The 23,571-nt window shown below is 31.2% G+C and overlaps 1 protein-coding gene across 1 annotated transcript in view; it reads right to left on the reverse strand.

Moving 5' to 3' along the window:
* LOC134699419 (1-phosphatidylinositol 4,5-bisphosphate phosphodiesterase delta-1-like) overlaps positions 1-23,571 on the reverse strand; it is a 103,621-nt gene that overhangs the window by 11,030 nt on the left and 69,020 nt on the right. Inside the window, exons 3-17 of the mRNA XM_063561017.1 lie at positions 19,934-20,089; positions 19,195-19,265; positions 15,588-15,736; positions 14,196-14,328; positions 13,441-13,553; positions 13,158-13,224; positions 12,806-12,896; positions 11,288-11,405; positions 10,772-10,857; positions 9,260-9,380; positions 8,456-8,541; positions 7,730-7,806; positions 3,534-3,753; positions 2,540-2,713; positions 723-830 (exon numbers count right to left, since the gene is read on the reverse strand). Of these exons, the coding sequence (XP_063417087.1) occupies positions 723-830; positions 2,540-2,713; positions 3,534-3,753; positions 7,730-7,806; positions 8,456-8,541; positions 9,260-9,380; positions 10,772-10,857; positions 11,288-11,405; positions 12,806-12,896; positions 13,158-13,224; positions 13,441-13,553; positions 14,196-14,328; positions 15,588-15,736; positions 19,195-19,265; positions 19,934-20,089 (1,770 nt within the window). The remainder of the gene's footprint in view (positions 1-722; positions 831-2,539; positions 2,714-3,533; positions 3,754-7,729; positions 7,807-8,455; positions 8,542-9,259; positions 9,381-10,771; positions 10,858-11,287; positions 11,406-12,805; positions 12,897-13,157; positions 13,225-13,440; positions 13,554-14,195; positions 14,329-15,587; positions 15,737-19,194; positions 19,266-19,933; positions 20,090-23,571) is intronic.

The raw sequence follows: 23,571 nt of genomic DNA on the forward strand, positions 1-23,571 counted from the left end.
TTCGTATCAGTACAGCAATAAACATTCTTTCGTATCAGTACAGCAATAAACATTCTTTCGTATCAGTACAGCAATAAACATTCTTTCGTATCAGTACAGCAATAAACATTCTTTCGTATCAGTACAGCAATAAACATTCTTTCGTATCAGTACAGCAATAAACATATTTTTGTGTTTTTAGGGTTTCTTCTGTAGAAAAATTGTGTTCAATTGATTTATCTTTTTTTGGGCTGAAAGTTTTGAAATCATATGCATTGATTCTCTTTTTTTAGGTTAACATATTTTTAATTAGTAACATATTTTTCAACCTCAAGAATATTGGTGAGATCTGCAGTTTCATCATCATTTACTGATAAAAAAATGCTAATAAAACCATTCAATTAGGTGTTCCAAGGCTTTTAAAAAGAATATGTTGGGAAACACAAAAACACAGATACTTTCTAATTTTATGCCTTAAAACAAAATACTGTAAAAGCAGAAATTTTCGTGGAGGATTTAATATCGTTTATATATATCCTTGAAATTAAAACTCCCAAGAAAATTTTACCTTAATATAATACCACTTACTTTTGAGAAAACAACAAAATTAAATCTCCAAGAAATCTTAAAGAGAGACAAAACCACGAAATTTTAACCCGGCAAAAAATTAATGATTCTACAGTACTATCAACTTGTAAATAAAGCAGCTAACTATAGCAACTTCTAATTTTTAAATTACTTACTTGACAAAAGGAACTGCGGCTTCAGTATGTATCCACAGCCTCCATTATCCATAAATTTCCCATGATTCAATTGTAAAGGTTCACCACCAGTCTGGAAATTCAAGGCAACTAAAACAAAACAACAAATTGAATGAATTCAGAGTAAATATAATTCCAGTTTAATATTGTATCTACCAAGAAAATAGTTAAAAATATCTAAAATCTAAAAAAAAAAGTGAAAATTTAAACACTAATTATTCTTAACCACTTGATCAATCTATCAATTTATTGGCTTCCAATATTTCACATGGGCAAAGATGATGCCTCTGCTTGCATATAACGTAGAAAGTAAAAGTGACAATTCCCAAATTTGTACTTGATCTGAGTTTTGTGGTTATAAATAAGAATTGTGTAGAGTGGGGTGCCCATATTCGCCATGGACACAATTTCGCTGTTTTATGATTTTGAGGTGTAAAAAATTCAAAGGATGGCTGAAATGGAAGACATAAACCGGTAAATGATATTATATAACAAATATGATTATTTTTTAAAACGGAGACAAAATTGCGGCACCAACGGAAAAGGACCGAAAAAACAGACGACAAATTTCGGCCAATTTCCTGAAAAAAACATGAATTCAAAGAAGTATTTCTAAGTAATTCTTTCACTGAATGCCCTAAATTTCAGTTCTTTACACCTCTGAAATGTCTGCTATTCTTCTTTAATGAAATTGATTTGATCAATATTGTTTTAAGCTGCGTTTATTTGGTTTTAAATAGATGTGTAAATACTGCGAATATGCGTCCCTCATTGACAAAAAATCAGAAAATTTCAAGCACCCTTTAATCTAACTTTTCACACGATTATATTCAAACAGACATGTTTTCAAGCTTAAGAATATTTTGCATTTGAAGTTATTTTAATATATAGAAATATCAAAATAAAATTGAGAATGGAAATGGGGAATGTGTCAAAGATACAACAATCCGACCAAATAAAAAAACAACAGCAGAAGGTCACCAACAGGTCTCCAATGTAGCGAGAAATTCCTGCACCTGGAGGCGTCCTATCAGTATACTTCAAAAACATTTAGACCTGAACATAAACTCTAGAAAACATGAAAAGATGTGGCGAAAATGAGCAACCCACTCTAATGTGCATAGATGCCAACCCCCTTTTGACACAATCAGTAACAAACTATCAAATTTTCCGTATTTTTGAAAAGTTTTCAGTAATCATTCATAAACATGCATTTACCAATAAAAATTACTGACGATTGGTTGCAAAGTGATGTGCACTAAAGTTTGTCGTTTAACATGTTGTCTGTAGTTTGTTTTCCATTCATTAATTTGTCAGATGATCTCGACTCGTACATTTCGTTTTGTCAAGGAGAAGTAGAGAAAGGGGAGAGCATAAAATGCACGTTTGCCTTTTTTGGAAGTCAGTTAGTTACTCAACAATAGGTTGATAACTCCCGAGAAACCAGAAGCATTACATTGACGTTTTCTAAATACTGGACCAGGACGGAAAAGTAATGATAGAAAAAAGCATTTTACAAAATTGAACAGCGATGATTGGTAATCCGTAACTATTCGACTTTTACCGTAATATCGTAGTTTTTATCGCAAAAACGGAAAAAACTATGCAAAAATTGTAATTGTTGGCATATATGAATGTGTTTCATAACATTTGCAAATTGGTTGAGGCAAACTAAAGTTAAAGAATAGAAACTAATTTTGAGACGTACAGACAGATAACAGTTAAACTTAGTTGTTTAATTTCTACCACTAAAATAATATAAAATTATAAACACACTTTCTCTACTACTATAAACCTACCAACTTGGCATCCGACATTCCACATGGGTGTAGGATTATAATTGCTGGAGTCAGTTCTGGACCCAGCTGGGTAAGTACGGACAAACAGTTTCTGTGACAGTTTGTTCAGTCCCTCTGGGTCATGATCTATTATCTTCAGCACTTTGTTTTCTCCAATAGATGCAAACATACCGTCTGAGAAAAAAATTAAAATTAAAAATTAGACCTATATTTGTTTTCTGTAAAAAACAAAACAAAAAACAATCATATATTCCTTCGACTCAAATCTTCCCCGATTATAGTATCGGTATATTCCAATCTAAAGTAGTTTTTGATTAAAGAGCAATATAGATTATTCCATCCGCACATTTGAGTGGGAAAATCTGATATATTTATGCACTGCTCACCCTATAGATACCTTTTATTTCAGTCCTTATGAAAATTGGACAGTCTATAAAATTCAAAATTAGTTAAAACTTTGAATACAATATAAGGTTAAACATGAGGCCAATAGTTGTTTGCCAAAAGATATAAAGGCAAGAAACAGCTGTCTTATAAAATATTGGATGTTCTGAATAGAGGAGTGTAAAGGGGAGAGGGTATCTGCATGGAAGAACGCGAAATAACATTGCCATTTCACGATGAAGGAACAAATAAAAAATGTCTTGCATGTTGATCATTTTCATGATACATGATGAATACTGTAAATTCAGAAATTATTGTGAGGTTTTTATTATTGCGAATAATGCGACAGAGTTGTAAACGCAATAATTAAAACTCGCATTTTGTAATTTTTTAACTGTATAAAGCATGACTTTTCCCAAAATCGTAAAAATTAAAATCGCATTTAAGATGAAATTGACAAAATCGCAATAATAAATGCACGCAATAATTTCTGAATTTACAGTAACTAACCTTTTTTATGGCTGAACGTGAACCAAAAATGGCAAAATATGTTGCACAAAAATAACCCTTAACCACCCTCTGTATACTAAACAGAAATAGAATCCAGTACCTGTAGCCAACGTTTCCTCAATTCCTTTATAACTAACAGCCTTCATTCCTATAGCTGCTGAGAATTTGGGAGATAACTTCAACTTTGACTTTTTCTTTGGTGCCCGTTCTTTCTCCTGTGTAGTTGCATCCTGTACCTCAGCTGCCTCATCCTCGTCGCTGACCTCATGTTCCTCTTCATTTTCTGGCACTGCGTTTCCTACTGTGGCAAGTCTTTTACCCTATAAAAATACATAAATGTGTTAAATCACAGTCCCATTTCTTCAAGGGTCAGTGGACAGGTCAACATCCTTATTCCCTCGTCCCTCTCTCTTATTGTCTGTTGAAAAAAACAGTTTCCAGATTTTCCACTCTCTACAAGATCCTCCCAACTCCCTCTTCCTGCTCTCTCAAACAAAGGAATTTTTTTTTATCATTACTAAATCCCTCTTCTTTATTAAACATTCGAAAGACATCCATTTAAAAACAGATAATCATGTAAGAACATAAATAAGGATATCAATTAGGATCTTTGAATGTTGGTCATAAATGACCAGGGAATGTAAATCTTTCTGTAAGATTCTTACAAAATAAGTTTTAAGCCAATCATGTGTTCTAAATATTCAATAAAAGTAAGATCTGAAATTGAATTAAAAAAAGGGGGGGGGACTTTTTAGAATGTTCACAGAGGTTTTAATGATGAAGACGATAAAACCATTTTATTTCAAATGTAACATATCTACTGAAGTAATACAGAGTTTTAAGCAATTTTCCTGTTTATCATCTCTAAAAAGAGCTACAATAATCATCTACTGAGAAATTAATCTACAGAAAAATAGTTTGTTAAAAGTCAGAGGTTTCTGGTCAGTTTGCTTAGACATACATGTACATGTATATATAAATATAAACTTTAGTTTATGGATCTGAACACAATTCTATGTACTAAGATATACCATGTTCATCAAACAAAAATGATCTATCAAATAAAACTGCTGTGTTTATGTAAACATTTCAATACCATATATTCTAATAACCAGATTTATTGTTAAAATGATTAATGTTACCCTTTATAATTGAAAATTAACTACAAGATCAGTTATTTTACAAGAATCTAGTGGCCTTTAACTTGACCCGACTATTTCAAAACAAGAAACTGGATTCCTTTTGTAGAGTTCTACTTTTCATTGTTGCTGTGTCTGTGAACAATTAATTTGGTTCCAGTAAACCACAATATTTGATTAAGGAAGAAAATACTACAAAAAGTTTAGGTGTTTAACAAAGATGAAGCAGGCGGAGTTTATTTTTGCATTAGTCTGCTCACACATGAAAATTGTATCCATTAATTCTGCTTAAAAAATATTTACCTTAACCCTTCGACATAAATATAAAAATTAGCAAAAACTTGAACCACACATTTTATGGGATAAATTTAATTGGATTATAAAGCAGTTTGACAGACCCTAATTTTAACCATTGAAAAACTTTAATCATTTTCTATTTTTCCTTATTAATAGAAAATAATTAAAAAGTACAGTTGATTTTTACAGAGTTATCTCCCTGTAGTGTTATATACCACCTTTATATGTCTATCTAAAAATTGCCCAGTCAGCTAACAGCACTTCCTTTGGTATAATTTTTTGTATCCATAACCTTTCTTGATCTGATTCAAATACAGATCCTGTGTCCAAGTTTTGCATACAAAGAATGATGTTGGTTCATTTTCTGTTTAAAAGAACTCTTGTGATTATCAAATTTTTTTCATAATGATATATTCTTTCAAACATTAGAGATACAAATGTCATTGATTGACATAATAAATATCACAGCAGAAAGTATATCAGAGTTCTCATAAACCAAAAAATGGACACACCATTTGTATTTCGAACAAATTGACTGTTTCCTGACCTCTTTGGTAAAGTTAGCGTAAGTTTGTTAGCTTATGGTTAGCAACACAAAAACAAATCTTTACTAGTACGATTTCAGACAAACTTTTTAAAGCTTTTTCATGAAACATATAAAATCTACTTTGATAAGGATATAAACAAAAACTCTTTTCTTGTATGATTTTAGGCTAACACTTGCAGGCTGGTACATTTTAAAAACATTATTTAAATATCGATCTTCTTGGAAAGGAACATACACTACAGAGGGGGGATAGGACCATTATGGGGTTCTGGATCCCTATAAAGGTCCTATCCCCCCCTCTGTAGTGTATTTTAACTTCCGGATTTTTAAATTTGACCCTTTCGGGATCCGGGAATTCATTTTTCAAATTTCAGGATGTCTGGATCCCTCCTACCCCACCCCCAAACCAACTACAGCTCCTGTGGATAAAGACATCTTCATCTGTCCATGATGGAAGGAGGGACATAGTTCTCAAAAGTGGTCTTAAGTGAAGTGGACATTCTATGTCTTTTCTGTCTATCATAAGAATCTAACAAGCAATACATTTCGGAACAAGAACGTGTGAGTGAGGGAGTGAGTACACTTATGCCCCATCCACACTATCATTTTCTATGCTCAGTATTCCGTCAAAATATGAGGGAAAATCTCAAATTTGGCATTAAAATTAGAAAGATCATATCACAAGAAACATGTGTAGTAAGTTTCCAGTTGATTGGACTTCAACTTCATCAAAAACTACCATAACCAAAAACTTTAACATGAAGCAGGACAAAGGACGGAGGAACAGACAAACGGACCCACAGACCAATAATAGTTAAGTTTTTAAATATTTCAATCTGGTAACAAACTGTGAGGTGAATTCAATATTGTAACAAACTGTGAGGAGAATTTAAGCTGTAGGTGTTAATTGCTCAACAGTTGGTGAACAAGTGGAAAAACAACATCCATCTTAGCAGTAGTGTAAATTGCACAAGGTAAACAAGAATGTGTTTTAAAAGTGCAATTTTCAAATTTCATATCCAGGTAAATGAGAGAAATTCAAAAGCACTGTTTTATTCTGCAAGCAAACAAAGGTAAATGCAGGTATCAAACAAAAACAACAACAGAAAAACAGACACATTAAAAAGCAAAACATAAGATGTGCTACAAATGAATAAATAATTCTAATTCTATTTACCGTATCGTCACTGAGTTTTCCTCCCAGTAAAAGAAAAACAAATAAAGCAAATAATAACAAAGCATAATATCAAATGCATATCTGAATGCTTTGGAAGTACTTTAATTTGTGGGCATCAATTTTCGTGGTTTAAGCAATACAAATAGTTACAAATAGTCTGGATTGAAGGAAAAATGATTGTTTTATTTTCGTTGGACACTTAAATTTGTGGATACAGCCACCCACGAAAACCACGAAAATTGGTACCCAACGAATAAAAGTACTTTCACAGTACATTTTTTTATGCAAAGCCATGTCAGTTTCAGTTGATACCGAAATCTTTGTGTGCCAAAAGTTTAATAAAAATTAAATTCAATTCAAATCAATATTAATTTTAATTTTATAAGACTATCAAAATAAGATACAAATTGAATAATACACTACTAGTATCACTTTTTATTCCTTGTAACTACAAGCCCAATTTTCAAAAAAAAAGGTCAAAAGTTCAAAAGTTATGTAGCTTTATTCTTTTTTAGAGTTAACAAAGTTAGAAAAAATATCTAATAAGACTAGCTTTTAACTATAAACAAAGGTATAACCATTAAATTAATTTCTAAGTGTGACATGGTTTTACAATGCTGATACAATGTATAAGTTAATTAATTTTTTTTATTGTAAATTATCTGATGCACAACATGCTTTCAACTAGCACATAAGAAATCAACTGCAGCAGTTGTTAGTCTGTGGTTCTCAGTTCTTATGAGGTGATTTCTCTGCATATCAAAGTGGATTATAAAAGCCATCAGCAAAAGTCAAATTTAAAACTAGAGTTATCTTCCTTTGGCCATTCAAAGCCAGCAGAGTCATGCAGTCTTATTTATTCAGAGACCCATGGTATATTAAACTGATTTAAACTAAGCTATTGTTGTCAATCAGCTGAGTTCATGCATATATAAATAATTAATACTTTGTGAATATAAAATTTTGAATATAATAAATACATTTCTTATATTTCTTCTACCCAGTTTTTACTCAATTTTTTCTAGTCTATATGATTGTGAGGGAATTACATAAATCGACTATCTAATTCATATTTGAAAAACATTTAAAAAAAAGGACACAGAGAAAATTGTGCTACAAAATATGTAAATATTTACCTTGAGAATAATTTTGCCCATGAGATCACTAGGAGATGGGATAGTTGCTGGAGGCTCCTCAGGCGCATATAAGAGATCTGAAAACAAATATATATATTTCTTGCTATTTTGTGCATTTTCCTTTTGATCTTTTTTGTGAAAATTTTCTGCTACTAGCTTGAGATGGAAAATTATGGCTAGAAACTAAGCAGGCATGTGGCATTGCTAATGAAATTGACATGAAAATAGGTAAAATAGCGATAAAAAGATTATCAATGTTCATCCCAACTCGATTGCCTTTCTCACTTTCGTCGTTCTGGCTCAAGCAAGAAAATCAATCTCGTTGAGATGATCACTGATAATCTATAATTATATTTATAGTACATGTCACAGACAAAAGACTATTGACTATTGCAATCTTCAATCAATGACATTGAATTTTCATATATTTTTGAAGTAAACATACAATTTGAATAAAACTTTTATTTAAAAGTTATATGTCATCAGTAAGATTTGTAAAAAGTTAAAAAGATAAAATAAATTTAGTATTATAGTATCATTAAAAAACAATTCAATGAATTTTACATTCTGTGAAGAATTAAACATTCTAATATTTGATAAAAAAAGATTATTTACCTAATTTATCCTTTTAATTACACAACAACTAAAATACGGAAACTCAGTCAACATTAATTCAGGTCATAGTAATCTGTTTGAGGTTAAAGTATGTCACAGTGACCTACTTACCTCCAAAGATGGCATTTATTTTGTTAGCCATTACAGCTTGTTGTTTGACAGAACAATGATTTTCTATAGAAAGTATGACAGGATACCTGTTGATATAATAGAAAAACACAGATTATTTTCATAATATTACCTCACTATAAACCACAGTGAATTTGCAGGAAAATTCAAAACGGAAAGTCCCTAATCAAATGGCAAAATCAAAAGCTCAAATCTATCAAACAAATGGATAAAAACTGATAAGTAGAAAATGATGTTCATGTCTGGCTTATTAAGTTACACAACTTGCCATGTTTTCGTTCATTTTTTTTAAATAAATAAGGCCGTTAATTTTCTCGTTTGAATTGTTTTACTGTCTTATCGGGGCCTTTAATAGCTGACTATGCGGTATGGGCTTTGCTCATTGTTGAAGGCCGTACAGTGACCTATGGTTGTTGGTGATTGTGTCAATTTGGTCTTTTGTGGATAGTTGTCTCATTGGCAATCATACCACATCTTCTTTTTTATAAGATAAACTCCAAAGTAAAGGCCATTTAGTAGATTTAAATGAGTGCCATTAAAGCTACATCAAATGTATCATATCTGGAATAAACTGTGATGCAGATACTATTGATACTCAAAAACACTCAACAAACTTAATATTAATGTATGTAAAACTTTAAAGGAAATCACCTCAACTTTACCTTCTCTCTATAGTATAAAAACTTTGAATAAAAACAAACTATGAGCTCTATTTCACTTATGGATACCAGGAGGAAAATTTAAGTTGTAAATGTGTTACCATGGAAACAAAGATATTTAACTTACGGTGATGCTTGGAATGCATATTCTTTTATTGCTGAGATGACATCATGGAAGAGAATTTTTGATGTTAATGTGTAACCATGGTAAATAACAGGCTCATCGTCAGGGCCATCCCAACAGTCCACTGAAAGGAGAATAAAATCATATATTGTGTTGCCATAGTAACGAATAATTGTGAAATTATGGTATTAAATAACTATATATATATAGCTTGTTGCGGAGATCATATAAACAGTTTACTGAAAGGAGAATAATATCATTTATTTAAGTTGCCATAGTAGCCATAAAATGTGTAACTATGGTAAACATGTATATTGCCACAGTAACTAATAAATGTGTAACCATGGTAAATAACAGGTTCTTCATCAGGTATATATAAACAATCAACAATTCAAGAAGGATAACATTATATATCCCTGTTGCCATATATGGTGACAAATAAATGTATTCTGGTAACTATGGCAAATAACAGGCTCTTCATCAGGACCATTTAAACAGTCCACTGGAAGGAGAATAAAACTGTATATTCATGTTGCCTTAGAAAGAATGTGTCGGAGGACAAGAATTCCCCTGCTAGAGCTTAGCAATTTTCCAGGTTAAAAAAGGACCTAACTCTATAACAGTAAGTGACTCTCTAATTCTAACTCTGTCTGCATGTTGTGGTACTTAGCATTGTGTATGAGTTTCATCAAATTTGCATAGAGCAAACTTATGTAAAAGTGCAAAAACAAAAAATAGCAATATTCTAAGTTATTAAGGGGTATAACTCTAGAATGTGACATACTGCTTAAATTCAAACTCTGTAAGTGGGTTTTTGGTTCTTATCTAATATTAAATTGTGTTTAAATTTCATACAGGAAGGATGATCAAGGGTAACATTTAACGTATTTATGTAGTATTCATTTATTTAACATTTATGAGCTGACACTTCCCAAGTGAATTTACCCAGTCATCTTGTACCTAGAAACACATGCACAGAAAGATACCTTTTTTAGACTTTTTTAAGTGCATTGTCAGAGAGATGGTTTTTTTTGCATTGTAGGGTTGCTATGTCATTGATCTGGGACAATGCATCTCGAAAATCTCTGTGTAGTGATATTGGACATGTTTCTATTTTTAACAAATGACTGAACTTAATTATTTGTGGTGATTAGGAAAGTAGAGGAACATAAAATAAATGTGTAAAAACTATGGAGCTATTGAATGTGTTCAAAGTATTAAATTTTCAAAGAACTTATTGTGTTAAAAAGGGAATATTTTACCACAAGGAGCCGCATCACAAAAGTATGTTCAGGGTTTTCTAATTTACGGAAAAAGTAATCTCACTTCATACCCCGAAATTTAACCACATATGTGAATATGTCACAGCTTCGAAACGAGCTATCATACATATCCAAGTTTCTGATATGAACTGAGCTACAGGAAAAAACGTTACCATTACCGCCTATGTAAAAACAATTAAAGATATTGAGCCATCTAATACCAACATTCCTTTTATTCAGATTATCTACTTACATTCTACACATCTACATCCATTTGACAGAGCTGTTATGTAGGCCTCTACTTTACTGGGACCTTTCAACTGATCCTCAGCTAAATATCTGGTAAAAATAAGTCATATCGATCATTAATGTACTTTCATATTTTGCTCATCCACAACATGGGTAATAAACGTTAAACAAGAGTTTTTCTTGATCATTCGTGAAAACACAAGAAAAGAATCCAAATTCTATTAAACATCTTCTATCAAATATCCAGCATCATTTTTGGTGAGGTTCTTGCTGCTTTGGTATTCTATATTATGTTTTGCATACTAGTTTTTATGTTTTTTTGCAACTGCATTGTCAATTTGTTTTCCACTTATGAGTTTGAATACTGCTGTTAAAAGGAATGAGTTTGTCAATCAATCTTCAGAGGGTTACTCCATTTACATCCATAAAAGTAAAGAATATAAGATAAAAATCCTAAGGTACAAACAAACAAATTTGTCATTAAAAAATATTTCATGTTATCAATTTTGTTATAACTTACGTATTATGAGATGAATTTACAAAATAATGTGTAACAGGTCTGTTCATATCTTGATAAACTCTGGTGTGAGCAGGCTTAAATATTTGTTGATCTTTAGAGCACAGAAAACATCTAAAACCTACAATAGAAAAACAATTTCAATGTAATTGTCTCCCCTTGGTATCTATACACATTTTTTTCTGAATTATCTGCCCTTAGACTATAAAAGAAATAATTTAAAACATAATAAGTACAAAACCACTGGATGTCTTTATGTTTTTATGTTGTTTGTTTGCTGTCTTATTGATATACCTACCCACCATCTCAATATCAATTCATACTTTATCATGTTTATCACATTTTTCTATTTGTAAATGAAAATGTGACAGTTTTAGCATTGCCACAATATATAACACCTTACACATTCTATTCTAATAAATTATCAGATGCATGTAACTACTGAAAGTTACTAGTGGATGACCATTTGTCTTTTGTTTTGGGGGAGGTATTTCTTATTCTCTCTGAGGAAACAATGCTTTTCAAATTGTACCACAAATAATTCTTTCTGTGAAAAACAGATAAAGGAACTTTTTTTATAACTGAAATTTAAATTCATTTATTTTAAATAGTAATTACGTTTTTTGATTGAGTGCGAAGTCTGCTAATTGATATTTTATCGTATGTTTTTATATGTTGTGATGTTATGCTATTGTTTCAGAAAAAGGGAGAAGGTTTGGGCCCATTAAAACGTTTAATCCCGCTGCAAATGTTTGCACCTGTCCTAAGTCAGGAATCTGATGTACAGTAGTTGTCGTTTGTTTATGTAATATATACGTGTTTCTCGTTTCTCGTTTTGTTTATATAGATTAGACCGTTGGTTTTCCCGTTTGAATGGTTTTACACTAGTAATTTTGGGGCCCTTTATAGCTTGTTGTTCGGTGTGATCCAAGGCTCCGTGTTGAAGGCCGTACTTTAACCTATAATGGTTTAATTTTTAAATTGTTATTTGGATGGAGAGTTGTCTCATTGGCACTCACACCACATCTTCCTATATCTAATTATTTTCTATGAAATGTACAAATCAAACAATATACTTGAAAAAATCAAAAATTCCAAGCATCTAATCAATTCCAATGTTTCAATTATTCTGATTAAAATGAAAATAATTGTGTTTCCTTTTAAGCTTAGTAAATATTTAACAGTTTGTTTCAAATATTCGTTTATCATTGATTATTGGAGATCTGTAAATTAGTTGCAGTCAAATCTATGTCTACATAGGTGTAGCTAAAAACTTGATAAAATATCTTCTTAGAGATATTTTATTTCGTCCTCAGACATGGTTTAAAGTAGAACATACAGGGACAGATCCACCATTTTATGTTAGGGGGGGGGGGGGCTTGCAAAATTAAATTTTTGAGGTCAAATTATCAAAATATTCTTTTAGAGAGTAAAGACAACCAATGCTTTGTATATTCTAGGGGGGAACCAACCCCCACACCCCCACCTTATTCCGCCCATTACATAAATGAGATTTCTTACCAATAAGACTCATTTGATCTTCTAGCTGCATATTTTTCTGAGGTTCATAAGCTGCTATATATTCTTTGGCTTGATCTTCACTTACATTCTCCTGTATAACAGAAAAATATAAAGTTCAAGATTATTTGATGAAAAATTATAAAGTTCAGGATTATTCTATCAAATGTTTTACTCTTAAATTCTACAAACAGACAAAACTTGGAGCTCAAGATTACATGATGAAAAACAGGTAAAAAAGCGCAAACGTCCTGTGCCCATTTGAATGTTCTAAAATCTTCAGAAGTTTTACACATGTACATGTATATTATATGTGCACTTGCATAATGTTGATTATTTGTAGCTTTTTTATTACCTTTTGCTGTTCCTTCATGAACCTCTGGAGATCATCAGCTGTGAAATAACCTTTACCTCCATCATACCTTTAAGAAAGTAAACAAATTATTAAATTCATATTTGATCCGTAGACTTGAAAACGTGCATAACATTTGCTGAATATAGAATATAATTTCAAAATTTACATCTTTGAAAATCAAAGAAGCAAATTTTTAATTTAAAGTAAAAAAAAGTAAAAATAAAACCAACTAATTTTTCTATTCATATTGTGTTAAGGTTATAAATACAAATTAAATTCTTACTTGAGAAATATTTCTTCTATTTCAATTCTTTCTGTGACAGAGTGGTAAAAATGTACAAATTCTTGAGCATCTAATGTAGACCTCTCACCAATACCCTTGTTTGTGTCGGCTTTCTGAAAAATATAATTCAATTATTAATTTTTTGTTGTGTATTATAGTCATATCTTTTCAACAACCACTTTTTACTTTGACCTAATCCTTTAGTTTAAACATATTTATTTATAGTGGTTTGGGGAAACAAGTCATTGCAACTTATATTAATCCCTTTCCACTTTGCGGGTGCGAGTGCTGCCTAATGTAGCGGAGTTAGCCTGCCCATTTTTGAAATCTACAAGGGTGTCTTTTACGTGCAAGAAATATCAGGTTCTCTCTTAATACGGGTCAGCCATTTTTAGCCCCTTTTCAACAGCAATTCTAGACAAAGGAAGATAAATCCATTTTTTGAAGATGAAATTAACAATGACATCATTTATAATTTTAGAACAGATATTAAATTTCTGCACCTTGCAAAAGTTATGTAATTTTCTTGACAATTGTAATATCATTTTGTGACTTAGATATCTGAGCATAAATTACATCAATAAATTTCTGGAAATGTTCATGGATAGGATGTATAGAATGTTATGATCAATGCACTATATTTTGTGTATCAAAAAGGTAGTGATATTAGTCTTGAAAGATTTAGATATCAGAAGTCAGTCCCATAAGGTTTTGATTATATTTCATGCAATCTTTACTTAATAAACTATACTTACATCAAACAATTCATGCACATATTTCTTATCCATGTCTGCATTTAACTGTTTCAAAAGTTTCAATACTTCTTCAAAATCTAATCTCTCATCGTTATTTTTATCAGCCATCATAAAGGCATCTCTAATCCATCTACATACAGTTAAGGATTATAAAAAAAACTTAGTGGTCATTTTTTTTTTAATTTCTATTTAATCTTGAACTAATGTTATGTGTATCATTGTTTTGGTTCTATTGTTTTTTGGCAGGTTGCTGTCTCTTTATGTATACTCCAACATCTTTTTACAATCATATTACAAACCTTAAACTTAAATGCTTTCATACTATAAAGATTCTTGAAAACACGTAGTAGTTTGAGGTATAAAAATGTTGAAAATAGGCTGTAAAGCCCTATACATATATATTAGTGTATATAAACTTTCCATTTTAGAAAATATTTTTTTATGAAACTTCATAGTAAAAGCCGCAAAAATTTAGCAATAATACCACCATTGGTTTTCCCCTGTAAGTCTTTGTTAAAAAATGTGCAGAAATTTTATTTTTAAAAAGAAATACTTGGCATGAGTCAAGTTTCATTCTGTCCAATACTATAGAAAAAAAATCACCTAATTTTCATTGCATATAAGAAAATAACCATCACTGGAAGTTAACCAATCAAATATTTACCTTTTTCAAAAATATTCTATAGAAACACAAAACAAAGAAATAATGGTGCTTTGAAACACCCAACATATATGACACAGATTTTTTTTGACTGCAATAAAATGTAGGATAAATTTCCTACAACTATCAAATTCAAAGGAATATGTTTTTCCCACCCTTTAATTGGCATATGCAACTAAATGTGACATACCATGATGTGGTGGTATTACACCTAAAAGGGGTTACTTTCAAAAAACTTTTAAAAAAAAAGTTCCATCTTGAAACTACATTTACAGATGTGCAACCGACCTGTATACTCATTTTTCATTCATAGTTTTTTATGTACCTTTTTATTACTCTGATCACCATTTTGAAATAGGGTTGGAGGAAGGGGAGGTACAAGCACTCAATAAATTGCTTAAAAGTTTCTGATTTTTGTCATATGGCTTTGTATTGATTGCTGATCTGTAAATATTGATTCAAACTTTTTTTTAAACTTAGATTGATTTATTGAGATTGACTTGATGTTTTGTGTGTAGTTGGGTTACTGTCTCATTGATCTTCAATTCTTCTTTTATCATTTTATTGATAAACCAAATGTCAGCACTAAATTTCTCAATGGGAACTCCCAACTTGAACAATTCTGTTCAATAAATTGAATTGTAGTCTTTGGTACAGACTGTTATCAGACTAAGGCACATAGGAGTTTCTTTAAAGCATGGAGAATGGAGGTTAAAACCAAAGGATATTTATCAGTCTGTTCCTTCTGGTCCATATATTGTTCCATATTTTGAGCAAATCTGAGTCCTTTCAACCACATGTCCCTCTCTGGCTTGCTCTCTGTTAGCAGATGTAAGGTATGATGATTGGCTCCAAATATAACAGCTATACATCTCCCCCTCTGTAAAATAAAGTGTGTCATCCTTAATTTTCATCTTTGTGTAATTAGATATATTGAGCTTTGTCTTCATCTATCTTTTGATTACATCAGGGATCTACATGACTTATTTTGTTATGGTGCACTGCCATTGTTAAAGAATCCCATCATTGTCAAAATTTGTTTTTCATCTCTCTAGCCACCGCCATTTTTGTTAGCAATTATATAAATTGCACTTACAAGCATAACCATTATTGAAATATAATAATTCCAAAGGCTCGTCATGATAATTACAGTTAAAATTAAATTGATATATTTTTCCAATTGGTTATTAGAAGAAAAATCTCAATCATAAAGAGCAGCTAGTAGTCATTCTTGACATAGAGAGAGCCATGCAAGCTTGGAATTGTCACAAATATAACTATAAAATATAATAATTAATATATTGTCCCTTCAATACACCTTATCGCTCATACCGGCTGACCCGGCCGCTTGAACTTTTGACGCATACAACAATCACTTTTCCATTGTATCATCAGATGTTTTGTTTTATGACGTCAAAATTTTACGGGAAGCTGTGTGGTATCCATGAATGGCAGATAAATAGCAATAAGGTGAAGTGTATGAAATACTTTCGATCATGCAATATATGTGTAATGACATGGGTTTTGTAATGGTAAAAGATCCTTCATTATTAAATTTTCATCCATGGAGATCCTTGTATAATATGTACCCTTTTTTTGTCATAAGAATATGCCAAGACTAATGTACTTGACTTTAAGGGAATATAGGATACTATATATACATATATAGCGTACCTTTTAGGCATCACAGTGGAATGTTTATTTTCTTCCAAAAAATAACTGTTAAGGGTGAATGATTAAGCGATTTCCTTTAACATGAATGAAACACAAAGATAGTTCAATACTTTGTACACCCCTGCGAGATGAAATTCATGAACTGATGAACCACCATGAACTGTTCATGAATGTTCATGAACAATGCATGACTGTTCATAATGAGTTCATTAAGTTTTGTTCATGAATTTAGTTCATGAATAGTTCATAAAATGCAGTTCATGAATATTTTCTGAACTTTAATGAACTGTAATTCAGTTCATAATGTTCATAAATTGTTCATAACACATGTTCATGAACATTTTATGAACTTTTGATGAATAAATGAATACATAAAGTTTATAAAAAAAATCATAAATTTGACTGTCATACAAGTTCTCATAAAATTTGACATCCATTACATTGTATCATGACATCACAATTAAAGTGCTTTTAGCATGACCTCCAGTTTATTCATTTACAGATCTTGAGATCATTTTGAGACAAAATTCAGTTGAATAGCAAAAGTGTAAATACATGTATGAGGGGGAGGACAGGGGTAAGGGAGACAGGGAGGAAGGGTGTAGGAGAAAGGAGAAAGGGGGTAGGAGAAAGGAGAGGAAGGCTGGGAGAAAGAGAAAAAGTTGGAGAAAAAAATAAAATATCTCTCTTTTTTTGTGGTAAATTAAAGAAAATAAAATAATCATTAAAAAAAAATCATTTAACAACAGAAATTAGCTCAGCACCTTTTTCTTTTTTTCATACTACGCCAGAAGAGTGTTACATTTTTAGAGTCATACAAAATTTGGAACTAACTTTGAAGTTTTGTAACTTACTTTGAGCTGGAGATGTTTCTCATGTTTCGTTTTTACAATCATGACAAATTTGGTAAACTTAATTTCTTTCTTCTAAAGATGTTATTTCTGATTGTCTCTCAAAGTTCAAACATGTGCCTTTCTTAACCATCATACGGCACATAGAGGAACTTAGAAAAAAAGGACAGATTAATGACAATTCATTCTTTCCCAAACATTGCAGACTGGTGTCAATAATTATCATTATTAATGAATTACGTTTACCTATTGTAAAACGTTTCAATGACTTTGACAAAAGATTACAATGTAGACAAATGATTACAAGTGACTGGGAATAGAAAAACGTCATAATGTCATAATGACTCAGCAAAATGATGTTTTTGACGCTTACAATACAAATGAAGATGTTTGATGAGGAGTGAAGTAATATAGCTGTCAAAACAAAGCAGATTTGTTATCAGATAAGTAAATTATATATATTTTGATTATATTTTTTTGCTGAATAACTATTTGTTGAAGCATTTTATAATAATTATTGATTAATTAAAATAAATATAAAACACCAGAAAGTAGCCTTTACATTTTACAGTGTTAGTTTAATGATTTCCATTCAGGAATAACTGATAGATTTGTACAATATATTGTATTTCAAGGTAAAAATAATTCATGCTTCAGCCACTCTTATGATTGTGTGTGGGTAAATTAAAAGGGGAAAAAGGGGGGTAGGTACATTATTTGAAATGTCATGAAAAGGCTGAAGTGATATTCATGTTATTAATCTTACTCTATTGATATTTTAATAAAAACAACATTTATTAAATTAAATTATTACATTGTATTATACCTGTTAGAAACTGTTTAATCTTGAGTGTTTATTTATAAAAACAAATATCAAGGACTTTTGATTCTTTGTGGAGTGATTTTTGATTTTGCAGGGGGAAACTCAGATGCATTTATTGATTAAAAGATCTGTTCAACTGTGAAGAATTTCAAGCAGAACAACTGCACCAAGATGTTATTTAGCATTTCAAGTCGGAAGTCCTGATACAGCAATTTTAATTACAGACAGGAAATGATAATAACACAAAAAATGAAAATTCAAAAAAATCCTTTTTAATTATTTCATGAACTTTAGATGAACAGTTCATGAACTACAAGTGGACAAACAATGTTCATGAATTAAATTACTAATGAACAGTTCATAAACACAGTATTTCATGTGTTCATGAATGATTCATGGACTGGTATGGTTCATGAACAAATTCAAATTCATAAAAAATTCATGAACTATACATGAACAGGACATGAACTACAAATGGACAAGCGTGTTCATGAACTATAAAATCATGAACAATTCATGAATAATAAAAGTTCAAGAACTATTTTTGTTCATGAACTTTAATGAACCAAAGAGTTCATGAACATTTTCTGTTCATGAATAGTTCATTATTCACTGGTTCATGAACGTGCTTGTCCATTTGTAGTTCATGTCTAGTTCATTAACTGTTCCTGAATCTTTTATGAACAATTCATGAATTATGTTCATGAATCATTCATGAATCATCCATGAACATTCATGAACTATTCATAATCATTTCGCAGTAAACAATTAATTTTTAATATGATTATTGGACCCATAAATGAAGATGATTTACTATCTTCTTCCATGCACTTCATTTTAACAACTCAACCACAACAAAATGATGTAATTTTTGTCACTTGCATTTATTTTTCTTTATCAACCCATTCAAACAGATAAGGCTGTTAACGCACTAGGTCCCTTTTCCTTTCTTTTCTTCCAAAACTTACATATATTCACATTTAAACTTACATCAAAAGGTTCCAATCTTTTAGCATAATCTTTTTCTCCTTCTCTCACTTCTCTAATGTTTGATAAATCCCCTGTAAAAATAAATATTTTAGGATATACTTTAGATACATTGACGTTTAGTCTGGATGGGGTTTACTGAAAAGAAAATCCTCGAGATTACACCCAAAAAATAAAATAGAGCAAAAAAGCACACCAATAAAGAATATAGAATAATGGTATCAAAAATTGAAGAATAAAGAAATAACAGACCCCCCTTTTTTTGCCCATCAAGACCCTCATTTAAGCTTCCATGCCTAAATAAAACTATTGGTGTAACTAGTGGAGCATAAATAACAACGGGGGTAGTACACGGATTCCCCATCCACATTATCATTTTCTATGTTTACGTAGTGGACTGTGAAATTGGGGTAAAAACTCTAATTCAAATTGGCATTTAAATTAGAGAGATCATATCATAAAGAACATGTGTACTAAGTTTCAGGTTGATTAGACTTCAACTTCATCAAAAACTTATTTTGACCAAAATGTTTAACCAAAGTTTCAAACTGAAGCTGGATAGTTGGAGGGACCGACAAATGAAATAAAGGACAAACGGACAGATAAAATGAAGGACAGACAGATGAAATGAAGGAAGGACAACGAACCAACACAAAAATTTACGAACTAACGAACAGATGCACATACCAGAAAATGTGATATCCATGAATGGAGCATAACAAAAAATCTGATAAAATCTTACAAGAGGTTTTCTTTTTCCTGAATTTCTTCTCTGATCCAGTGTAGCGTAATTTCATGTTCTGTGTGTCCAATATAAACTTGCGAGGGTACAGTATGCCGCCATCTTTGATTTTGTGCAGGACCATTCCCTCTGATAGAGCCTTGAGTATTCGGTCCACTGAAAAAAAAAGAAGAAAACCTTAATTGTCAATAATATACAATGTTTTGATATAAATTAGGCTGTTAGTTTTCACAATTGAATTGTTGGGGACTTTTACAGCTGACTATAGTTTGGGTTTTTCTCATTCTTAAGGTTACCAGTGCATCCACTTCATTTGAATTTTAGTGGATAACTGTTTCATTTACAATTATTCATACAACATATATTTCTTTATTTTTATAATGTAATTCACCTCCTTTACTTTAATCAAAACCAAGGAAAGATAACTTTCTCTCTTCTTCAGCTCAATGTGACAAAGAGGCCTTCTCCCCAGGCCCAAAGATTTAATAATATCATTGTCTTGTCTATTTTTACTGCACTTATGAATTTTTTTCCCTCCTTGGTATATTTTTTATATGTTTACCTATTATGCAGCAGCATGTCTGTTTGTTTTAATCATGGTTGTCTATATAATGGAATTTTATGCTACTGCTATACAAGTGAGAGGTTTAGCTAGCTACAAAACCTGGTTTTATCCATCATTTTCTACATAAGATATTGCCTTTACCAAGTCAATGAGCTTTTTGATTTTGCCATTTGCTTCAGTACTTTCTTTTCAGAATTTCTCCTAGGAGTTAACTTTTTTGGTATTTTCCTCTTTTTTTCTCTCTCTCTCTCTCTCTCTCTTTGGCTTGTGTACTATAAGTAGTTTACTAGATGCATGTCTGCAGAACTAATAGTCAACTAACATTTTTGACAAACTAAAAAATACACTTCATTTTTCAATTTTATTTGTTTTACACATTTAACAGACATGCAACTTTATAATTTCATTCAAAACACATATCGACTTTTCAATTTAGTGAATCATCTTTTCAATATAAGCTTTATATGCAAACATCTTTTATACTTTAGATTATTTTAAATGTACTGATAAAATTAGGATAAGTATGTTGAAAAGCTGATTCAAAGTGAATACCTGTACCGAATGGCATGTCTTAATATTACATGTGTTATGAATATTGGCAAAAAATGTCCACGGTTGAATTAGTTTAATTAAATTTTATACAATGGTATATATTTAAAATATTTCTTTATATCATTTTTCCTAGAATATACATTGTGATGTTCTCTGAATTTTATTTGTGAAACAAAATATTTCTTAGAATGACAACTTTAAATTTAATACAGTTGAATTGCATTTAAGTCATCTATGTTCTTTCATGGAAATGATATATAATAAAAACAAGAATGTGTCTATATGCCCCACTATCATTTTTATGTTCAAGTTATGAAGTTGGGGTCCAAACTCTAATTATAAGGAACATGAGAACTTAAAAGTTTCAAGTTCATTGGTCTTCAACTTCATAAAAAAATACCTTGATTAAAAATTCAACATATATTGGGACAGACAGACAGAGGGGATGGATGGACAGATAAAGAGACAGATTCACAGACCAAAAAAGCATAATATCCCTAGGTGGAGCATAAAAAAAGCTGACCCCCCAAAAAAATTGTGAAGTAGTCTAGTGAAAATGGACGTCACATGTACACTTAACTCAACTCAATGTAAGTGAACTAAATTGAATAACAAATTATAAGACTTACAAAGGCAAACGGTTCCTGACTTGGGACAGACATGAAAAATGCTGCAGTCAATTATGTTTTGCAAGATCTGAACCCTCCCCATTGTTTTAAACTGGGAATAAATGCCTGCCAATTTTGTTCCACCGAAGCTATAACAAGCTACAAAAAGATATTGTTTTAACATGAAGTGACTGTCACTTTATTTGATCTTCAAATACAATTAAGAATAATGCTATCATTTGCAAAATTTAATGGGGCTGTAAATTAATACTTTTCTACCAGAAGAACTTTTGCACTTTAAGTGATTTTCAAGAGAGTTAATAAAATACTGTGGATTCATCATTATTCTGTGGAAAACAAATTTTCATGGATTTCCTGGATATAAGTACAATGAAACCTCTGTTATCCAACACACTCGGGGACCCCAAAAAAATGTCGGATTAAAAAGGGTGTCAGAATACTCAGGTTATTTCTGCAAGGATAGGCATATTTTAGGACTATGCAAATGTGTCGGTTAAAGCAGGATGTTGGAATTCTCAGGTGTCGAATAAGGCAGGTTACACTGAATAAATATATTAAAAAAAGACAAAGTTCTAAAGGTTTCAAAGTCATACTAAGTTATCATGACCATGCATGAAATCAAACATCCAATGTTAACAATCCACTAAAACAGACAATTTATTCACATTATGCAAAATTGACTTACGTTCAATATCAAAAGTCTTAACCCACTTCTTAAGCTCCTTCATATTTAGTATTTTATTCTCCATATTTATTATTCAAATATCTCTCACCATATGATAAAGGTTTATTTTTGACACAGTGATAAAGTGTCAGGGTTATATGAGGTGAAAGTTCGTCTGGTAAGGTTTTATAACACTGACCAACAAGTGTGACAAAATTTACTTGTGGACATGTCATGAGCTGTTTTTATTGAAGTATTGGACTCCCAACAATCATTATGCACTTTTAAATACAAGATTAGGAATGTTTTTCTCTATGAAGTAAGTATTCAACCTTTATCTAATATAATTTATCTTTGATAATGATATCCTCTCTTAAGATTCATGCAAATGCAAACGGCATTTAAAAAAAAACAACGGGATTTTTCGAAACCCTAAATGTTTTTGCAGGTCTGTGATTTGCTGCTTGCATGTGATTAACATGAAAGAATAAAAATCCACTAAACCCATTCGCTTTAAGTGGGCTCACGGTAGTAGTCCAGTGATAACATTTGCTTTGCAGGATTTGAACACCTATGATACACTAAGGGGACCCACTAAGGCACCAATTGATTAGTTTCATGTCCAGTGTTCTAGACCACTCGACCACATTCGCTTAAAAAAATATACCTTCTATAGTCGTAGTGTTTACCTTGTCACAGATGGTGAATTTAGAAATTATAAGACATGAGACACAGTGGTACATCTAGAGGGGGGGGGGTCTGAAGGTTGGAAACTCCCCCTTTTTTTTAGATTGTCAATGCATTTGAATTGGGTCATATGGTTGAAACCCTCCCCCTTTTATCATGGGTTTGGAATCCCCTTTTAAAAATGACTTGATTCTCCTCCAGAGACATGTGTTTTAAGCACAGGCACTTGCATTTTATCCATGGCAATATCTTGTATCCCAATGTAATATATATATGGATAGTAGAATCTTGCAATGGATAAAAAAACAAGTTTCTGTGGATTTAAATGTTATTATGTATATATTATGTTCATTGGCCTAGTCAAACGTTTGGTGCATTATAACTAAACAGTTTTGTTGTGCATGGTAAGAAAAAATAAATTTTAAAATTTGAAATGACTAATTTATATCCCTTATAAATAACATGTTTTATCAATTTTGTGACTTATAAAACAAACAAAGTTTACAAACCTCTAGGTTCCAGATTTTTCATCACTTCCTTT

This window comes from Mytilus trossulus, unplaced genomic scaffold (genome assembly GCF_036588685.1).
Source record: "Mytilus trossulus isolate FHL-02 unplaced genomic scaffold, PNRI_Mtr1.1.1.hap1 h1tg000070l__unscaffolded, whole genome shotgun sequence".
NCBI lineage: Eukaryota > Metazoa > Mollusca > Bivalvia > Mytilida > Mytilidae > Mytilus > Mytilus trossulus.